Below are 8780 nucleotides of genomic sequence, written 5' to 3' on the forward strand. Positions count from 1 at the left end.
AATGTGTCATTGCACACATATTTGAACTCAATTTAGATACTGAATTATTCAATGTACCTGCTCTGTGACTCCGCTTACGTCTCTTAAATATCGGCCTGTGACCTCTTGGCCTTCTAAAGCGTGACTTGTGGGACTGACAGATGCTTAAAGCCCGGCGCAATAAACCTGTCGACTGAGGTAAAATATCTCGCGAGAACAACGTTCGCATCACCTGATACGTAGTTTCTCCTACGTGTCGGGGAAGAATACGATTAGGATCATCATAGTAACTTTGAATAAAAACCCCATGAATAGGTCGCTTTTTATATATCTGTTCATTATTGATGATTATTTACAGAGCATCCGACTATAATCAACTGCAGCATCAACATATCAAGTTTCGACTCAATCAGCGAAATAAATATGGTAAATATATTAGATAATTTCTATCATTTGTTGACAGGGGAAAATCTATTTAAATGCCAGTAATTCCATTTTTCGAAGAAATTCGATAATTTTATTCAAAATCCATTTTTCTAATTTCGGTCATTTCTGCATCGCATCTATTTGCTAATTATTTTATGACGGGCTATTCTAAATAATAACTTCGGGAGTATCTTAAGGGAGAATATAAGTAATAACACTTCTGGCATACTGTGACATTGGATACATCGATCATAACCATGACTTGCACGAACTAGTGAAATTGTCTGATATATATTGTTTATGCGTGGCAAACTGTTTAGCGGAAATCTTCCATGCTCGACGATATATTTTTAAATCTATATCAATAATGGAGGCTTCTCGTGTTGTAATTCTCTATAACGCCTTGTATAATGGATCAATTTTTGCAGGATTACCGGATTACTACGTTCCTCGAATTGTCGTGGCGAGACCCTCGACTGAAATTTGACGATCTAATAAACGATCCGATGATAACCCTCGACGCGGCATTCGTCAACAAGTTCTGGATACCTGATATATTCTTCACCAATAGCAAACACGGAATGTTTCACGACATCACTGTACCCAATAAACTTATTCGAATTTACGACGACGGCTGGGTCATTTATATCGTAAGGTACGTCTGGTGGCCAACTCAATTCAATTCAAAGTTTATTGGTCAACAAACTAAATTTGCACAAAGCAGATAAATACAAAAAAATAAATACATGAGAATGGCAGACTTTATAAGTACACAAAATTTGACAGTAAATTAACATCATGATCATGTTACGATAAATGCCAGAAGATTTAATTATGTTATTTTAAAGAAGGCCTTTTTAAAGCATGCCTTTTCTTATATAATTCACTATATAACTCACCAAGATTCGTCCTGTGCAGTTAACTCAGTTGGTTGAGTGGAGGACTGGGAATCAAGAGGTCCCTAGTTTGAAACCACCTCTGGCGTTGGTTCTCGAGACGCATAAATGGACTAAGCTATGCTAACTTATTAAGGTTATGCCATAACAACCTATAAAAAGGCCCTTAAGACCCACTAGGGTTACAATGTTACTCGTAGTTGGGACGTAAAACTCTTCTTAACTAAGAGTCCAATTATACGGGGGACGCAACGGTAGCGTATAACCTATCAAATTAACACGAATATTTAATTAAGTACATTTCGCTCCGTCCTTATATAATAGAAATCGTGAGACAAATAGATATAGATGTGGTTACGATGAGGGAAAGTGACCAGACTAAACAATGTCTGTCTGAAGACATGTCATATTCATACGACCAGACACTCGAATATCCCTTCGAGGGCGATTGGTGCGGGGGAAATTGCAAATCATGTAGATTCGCACGGAGACTCCATATAAAGCAAGCGCCGAGAACTCGGTTGAAATTCATACTGTATAAGATCGTCTGATTAATCGCAAGAATGTCCCGGATGACCAAATCGTTTGCAATTCGGAAACTATTCAAAGTTTCGACCATTAGCGTGCGATTGAGCACGAGATCCCAGAGCGCTTCGTAGGATTTACAACGTCAGTCGTATCTAAACCCGGTAAACGTCGCGAAGATCAATACGCAATTATTGCTCGGTGATGTATGCTTCATTCTAACCTTCGTCCTTATCCTTATTTTTATTCCAGGTTAACGCTGACACTGTCGTGCCCGATGAATTTGTACAAATTTCCACTCGATACGCAGATGTGTCGAGTGAGAATGGAGAGTTGTAAGTATCGTATTGCGGTGTGCGCGAAGAATTTAAATTGCCTCGAACAGCCCGAACTATATGCAACGCGACGAATGAAATATTCACTAAATCTAATTAACCGACCGAGTATGTGAAGTTACAACAAATCAATCGTGTATTTCATTCAAAAATCAATGCTAATTTGATTAAATGAAATGTCGGAGGTTTCCAATGCTAATTGTTAAGTGGTGAATGATTTAAATATTGAAATAAACAATTTAAGCTACTCACCGCATTGGATTGAGGGCAATTACACGGGGACGCCGATGGCTTTCCGCTAACGTTCGAGTATCCTTAACTATGTACCACTAATAAACCTAGGCACTTGGAGTTGGATAACTCCAAAGGACCATTGAAAGTATCCACGAATTTAGTACCCGTCTTTAAAGCTAGGTCAAGTAACTTGAATCAGACGAAGATATCGTGATTAATTTGGGCAACCTGAACTCTTGGTTTGTCAATCGAACTGTTCGTGCTTTTTTCCAGTTGCTTTTACGACATCGCGAATGAAAATGCAATGGAATTACCCGTATCCGCTGGCATTCGATCGGTTCTTAGAGTTATCTCAATACGACCTTGAAAATTACGAGGTCAAAGAATGCGAGGAAACGTATATAAACTGTAAGTTTTAATTAACGAAACCCCTGATCTTCGTTATTCTATTCAATAAAAGTTAGTTTTGTCAGAAAGTTTTATTAGTGTTTGCGTGATGTGTCTCAAGTGAGTAGATATATTTATCGTCAGCGAACACATGGGAATTCTCGACATCAGCTGCATTTATCATCGTGTTTTATCCGCGTACATTAGTAATTAGGCTGATACAACTCTCCTGTTCATCTTTCTAGCTACTTATCCGTGTCTCGAGACGCGGTTTTTCCTGCGAAGAAAAATCGGTGTTTACCTAATGCAAGTTTATTTGCCCATGATACTGATCGTGGTCATATCATGGATCTCATTCTGGATACATATTGACGCTGTACCGGCCCGAGTGTCCCTGAGCGTGGTCACAATTCTGGCTATGATCACGCAGAGTTCGGGAATTCACTCGACCTTACCGAGGGTGTCGTACGTGAAGGCTATCGACGTGTGGATGTCGGCTTGTTTGGCGTTCGTGTTTGCGGCGCTGATGCAGTACGCGTTGATCAGCATGTACGTGCGTGACGAAATGAAGCCGGTGAACATTCGAAAAAGCATAAGGAAATTCAGCGAAATGAAGCCGTGCGGTGATGAAAATTACATAGTAAGTTTATTTCCTGGTGGCGCCGTATAAGCCTAGGTTATTGTATTTTGGTACGGATGCGTCCTCATCCCCCCTCAGCAGACTCGGACACGGCACGAACCCCTGTCTGATTAGCCTGTGGGTTAACCTATCAAGCACATGCGTGAATTAGCCAATCACAGTGCCTAGTGTATAATCGCTGAGGTAAACCTCATGTTATAACCCGGGCTAGAATAATGGAGTAATGCGGGCTGTCTGATAGGCTTATAACAACATCGTCTAAGCTGCGAATGAACATGCGCACTCTGGCTAATCAGGCAAGATTTCGTACCTTGGCAGTCTCGATACCATAAGGTTCGAATCCCTGCCGAGGGAAGATGACGCACACTCGGAATATTACCCATTTCGTATATCGGGGCTGTAACATGGAAAACAAATTTTGCTTTTTAACTTCGTTTTGGATTATTCCCATGATGCGGCAAACTTCCACAGATCCTGGCGCACGAGACAAACCGGTTGAGCTTGTGTGTTGGAACGCGAATAAGTACGAGTTTGCCGACAAATTGATTATTGCACCAAACTGACAAGTCGACTGTGATGAGAATTGCAGATCTGCGTACTTGTTAATATTCGATAAACCGTTTCAGGTCAACGGCAATGTAATTGGGTTTGAACCTTATCATCGCCCGAATCCCGCGGCACGTTCGTCTGAAATCGACCAATTTGTGGTTTTAAGGACGATCATATTACGTTCATCGCTACGTGACAAAACTGAATATGATTGATGGTTTTCTTTCTTTTTCAGCAAAACCCGATGGCGGCGGACCAGGGGGTTAAGGCGCCCGTCGAGAGTAATAAGATTGAAATTGACGGTAAAATGGCGGCAATGAGAGTAGACAAAATATCCAGACGCGTATTCCCCGGCTGTTTTCTCATTTTTAACATCATCTATTGGACGACGTATTGCTCAATGGAAGATGACTGGAAACCAGGAATGACCTGAATTGCCGATAGTTCCATAGGTCAAGGAAAGAACAGTGCGCGACAAAAGGAACATTGATCGTCAGTCGTGCGGTTGAAATACCAATTTTTATCATTTTTTCAACGCTATGTATCAGTTATATCACTAATTATCAGTATTTGTAAAATTAGTTTTTAGTTCATTCAAAATGGTGGATGACATTTCAAAATATTCAGCCGCCGATTACATGATTTACATGATTTCATATGTTCGAATAACCCGCATTATGTATAAAAAGAACTAATCATCTCATTTGGATTCGTCGTCGTTTGCACTGGTTTCGTCGGCACGGCAGAGATGTTTTATTATTGCGGATTTTTCATTCCTGGAGCTGTCACAGACGTTGAAATTAATGAAAATTTCATCGCTGAATGCGAGACGTTCAATCTACTAGTTACATCGGTGATACCAGACGCTTACAGGCGTAAAATTTCATTTCATTTGACGTATTATTTCTCTGATGCTGTTGTCAAAGCACTTCACGTCACATGTTCACAATCGTTTCTCAGGTGATGAACATACGATCAGAACTGATTGAAGCCATGTGAGAAAAGAGCCAAAAAAGTCATTTATTTACTGTGAGGCAACCTGATGAAAACTCTGAAAATGAAATTTATTACATTTTCTTCCTTTAATCAGCTGTACCCAAGATCCAAGATACGAACTAACTAAGTGTTATACCAAAAAATTGTAAAACTCATACGTGTAACTCCCACTTTTCGGAAGCCTACACTAGTGATATGGTATAGATGGAAAGGGAATTTGAACATGCACCAAAAACTTTCGATTCGGTCCAGTAGTTTTGTTGTGAACCAATGAAGGGCAATGGACATGGGATGATTATACTTTACATCGTAAGAAGGTAACTGGGATATCTCTGTTCTGAAAGACTGTTAAGTTTCCGGCCCTACATGATGACTGTTAAGTTTGCAAATAAAGCTTATTCTATTCCGTTATCCGTTTGTTAACTGAGTGATAATCCTAGTAAAAGTAGAAATTGCGCTGGTCGTATGGTCACGGCCCCATTCAACGGAGCCCCTGACTTTGATCGATGAATCAACTTCTGGAACCAAGAATTAGTGTCAATTTCCATCTAACAAAATTCCCTATCCATCTATCTCTGAAAAGTATATATGAGGTTTCGGTTTTTTGGAATAACTTGTGGGAAGAGTTTACACACGTGATAGTAGACTGAAAATCATTCACATTAGGAGAAATTCGCCCAAATTGCATCATTGAAATCAAAAGCTACCGCCAGGAAAAATTATGAAACTCTAACACGGATATTACATAGTAAGAAGTTTGGATACTGTTAGTCGTTCGATATTGATCGTTCTGTTTCCGGCTTCTGCGGAATAAAGCGTGATGTCGTTGCATTGTGCCGAGTCACAAGTGGGTTCGAGTCCTGCTGGCTGCTCAGAGTGTGCAGGTAACACTTCAAAAGTCTAATAGGGTTAGTCTTGTGAAACCAAGATCCGAACGACAAGGAAAGATGAAAACAAAACAAAACGACAGATGTATTTGTTGCCATCCGGTCGTCTACTGACAGTTCATTCTCACAGCTTGTGATTTTGTTGTACAGTCGTTTCTGTCCTCGACGCGTTTGGATTATTTCATATATCTACATAGTAGTGGTTTTAATTCGTCAAATAAGTATACTACGATTTCACGAATAAGCACGTGGATAGAATAAATCAAAGAGAGGGGGGAAATGTACAGTACTCAACGTATTCAGAAACTATGACAAGAAAAAAGTACAACAAAACGGAAAAAGGAAATGGAGTTTGATTATATCGTAGTACGTAGGTTGAGCATATCGGTTTCCAATCACTTAAAATTACAATATCCGCGATACAGCAATAAGAAGCAAAATCCCACATCAGAACATTGATTGAAAAGTTAGTCAAAAAATCATCAGAAATGTTTTTTTTGGTGGTGTTACGACCACCCTTCTTCAGTCTAAATCTTCAGATTGTCTTCAGATTGAAGACTGACGGTAATATTTCTTATTTTCAAATGAACATTTCAATCAATTCACGATTTCATCTTCGGCTTATACATTATTTCGCGTTAGATAGGAGATGCTGACGCTGCAAATCCGGAAAGAACGTGACAACGAAGCAATCTAAAACACATTTTAGCCAATTAAGTCTCGTGCGATGCGTCAACTATTTATCATCAAGACGCGGCCATTATAACCGGGAGAACCATTATAAATGCGAAAGTTCATCGGATATGGTGTAGACGTCAGTAATTTGTTACACGACAGCCTTAGCCGGTCGTTAAAACCGTGAGACTTCTTTCTTCAATATAAAGAGACGAAGGGACGAAACACGGCGTGAAGAGAAATCATTTGGCTTTGGGAAAAACTTCTACATTGGCCATTTCGTTTAGAATTGTCGTGCGAAAAAATGGGCCAATGTAAAAAAAATTATCGTGCCTCTAGCCAAATAGAAAATTTGTTTAGTATGGCCCGTATCAGATGGGTTTGTTGAATACGATTGATTAATCTAGGTAACTGATTCGTTACCTGATTACTTATATCCCGTTATGTATTACCTGACATCTATGCATTTTGGATGAAATGCGCCAGTCTCCGCGGGGAACCGTGTCGCCCGTAAACGAAGCTGACAAACTCTATCAATGAAGCAGAAAGTGACAGTGATTGTAGTAAATTGACACGGCCAGATTCACGATCTCCGCGGTGACCTGGCCACTCGAGAGAAACAGGGAGACGACACAGGGAAAGGGAATACGGGTCTAGATAGAATTAACGAGTTGATAATGAACTTCGTCGTATGTATTTATGTATGGATGTGTGGTGGTATACTTAATACAGTATTCTGGGCAGCCGAATGAGCATTCATTAGTCGTCTAGTGACAACATGTTTTCGTATAATTGATGACAACCATTTTTCGACAGTGTCTACAGGATGCTCGAAACCGTGGTTGCTCGTGTTGGCTGTTAAACGTACTCTCGAGCCACTTTAGTATCGAAGTGGTCGAACCGAATCTCTGCCAGTATAGTCAACAGGGATTCTATACGTCACATACACAGAATATATTTGCAAAAAATATCGCGCAACGTTTTTCATATTCTTGCAACACGTGTTAGTATTTCCCGAAGCGTCGCGTAAGGATAACTGAATAATGAATAAAACTACATTTTTTTCGTATCAATTCTCTTTTTTTAAATGAATTTGTATTCATTGGGGGTTTTTATGTATTATTCACGGGTATTGCAGCACATAACGTCATCCTATAGAACTGAACATTCCACCAACCTTTTGTGAAACATTGCAATATCAAGTACAAGTTTATTACTCTTTCCATTATTCGTATTTGTCGATATTAACATGTATATTATTGGCATTGCATACTCTGGTACTTCATTTTACCACTCTCACTACGACTATACGCAATACTCACATCATACATTCAAATGAAACGTATCCGTTTTGGCTCCGTTTAAACGAGAGGTTTGCACCCATAAAAAGTGACCCCCATTAATTCGCGCGAGTTGCTCTCGTCGACTAGGCGACGTGAAGTACCCTTAGCGGGTGGATATATGTAATTCCACCTTCTATTAATTGTGTATGCTTCGATCAGAAATTCTATCTTTCGAGTAGCGTTTTCAAAGCAGATTAGTATAATTTTGAAATACGAGTAAAGCAATGTACCATTAGTCAGATTCAGTCCGTGTCTTGATAACTATACTTGCCGGCCGGTTCCGCTCATTCGAAATTTCCATTTGAAAGATATTGGACCCAGTATATCATATCGGATTTCCTTCTGGATGTCTGAAAATGTGAAATGATTTTTGAGCCATGCTATTCGTCCCGCAGGATTACGATCTAATATGGCAGAGACAGTATAGTTAACATGTTGTCGCGAATTGAAAGTTTGGGATTGGAAGAGAATCGCTGAGAATCAACATAGACTGCTTGAGAAAAATTTTTATTGTAAAATGATATCTCTTGGTAATGTGCGTGTTCGTTTTATAGAGTGTACGGTTTATCCATTTCTACCGCGAAATAAAGCCCTCTGGCTCGAAGCACGACACAGCAGCGGGTCTACAGCACTTTATGATTTCTGACACTTTGAAAGCAGTAATTGCACGTTATTGTAATCGGTGGGCTGTCCCGTGGACACATGGAGACGACTGGAATGCGAAAATATTTATCTGGACAATAAAGAATTTTGCGGCGTTTCGGAGTCTAACTTCAATTGGGTCTTCAAAGTCTAACGTGTAGGTATTGATTCCTTTGATAATGGGATTTATGCGACTATTCAATATTCGTCATTGTGGCCTTTCTTTGCGTTGATTGCACTTTCTTCGTAGGCGTGTTCAAGTTATC

At 39.7% G+C, this 8780-nt stretch overlaps 1 protein-coding gene across 1 annotated transcript; it reads left to right on the forward strand.

Moving 5' to 3' along the window:
* The first annotated feature begins 367 nt into the window (after nucleotides 1-367).
* Nucleotides 368-4928, forward strand: LOC141906013 (glycine receptor subunit alpha-3-like). The gene is made up of 6 exons (XM_074795153.1): nucleotides 368-405; nucleotides 834-1060; nucleotides 2079-2161; nucleotides 2669-2803; nucleotides 3028-3422; nucleotides 4207-4928. Exons 1-6 carry the CDS (start codon nucleotides 403-405, stop codon nucleotides 4402-4404), a joined length of 1041 nt encoding a protein of 346 aa, XP_074651254.1. The 5' UTR covers nucleotides 368-402; the 3' UTR covers nucleotides 4405-4928.
* Nucleotides 4929-8780: the final 3852 nt, after the last annotated feature.

The sequence above is a fragment of the Tubulanus polymorphus genome, chromosome 5, assembly GCF_964204645.1.
Source record: "Tubulanus polymorphus chromosome 5, tnTubPoly1.2, whole genome shotgun sequence".
Classification (NCBI taxonomy): Eukaryota; Metazoa; Nemertea; class Palaeonemertea; order Tubulaniformes; family Tubulanidae; genus Tubulanus; species Tubulanus polymorphus.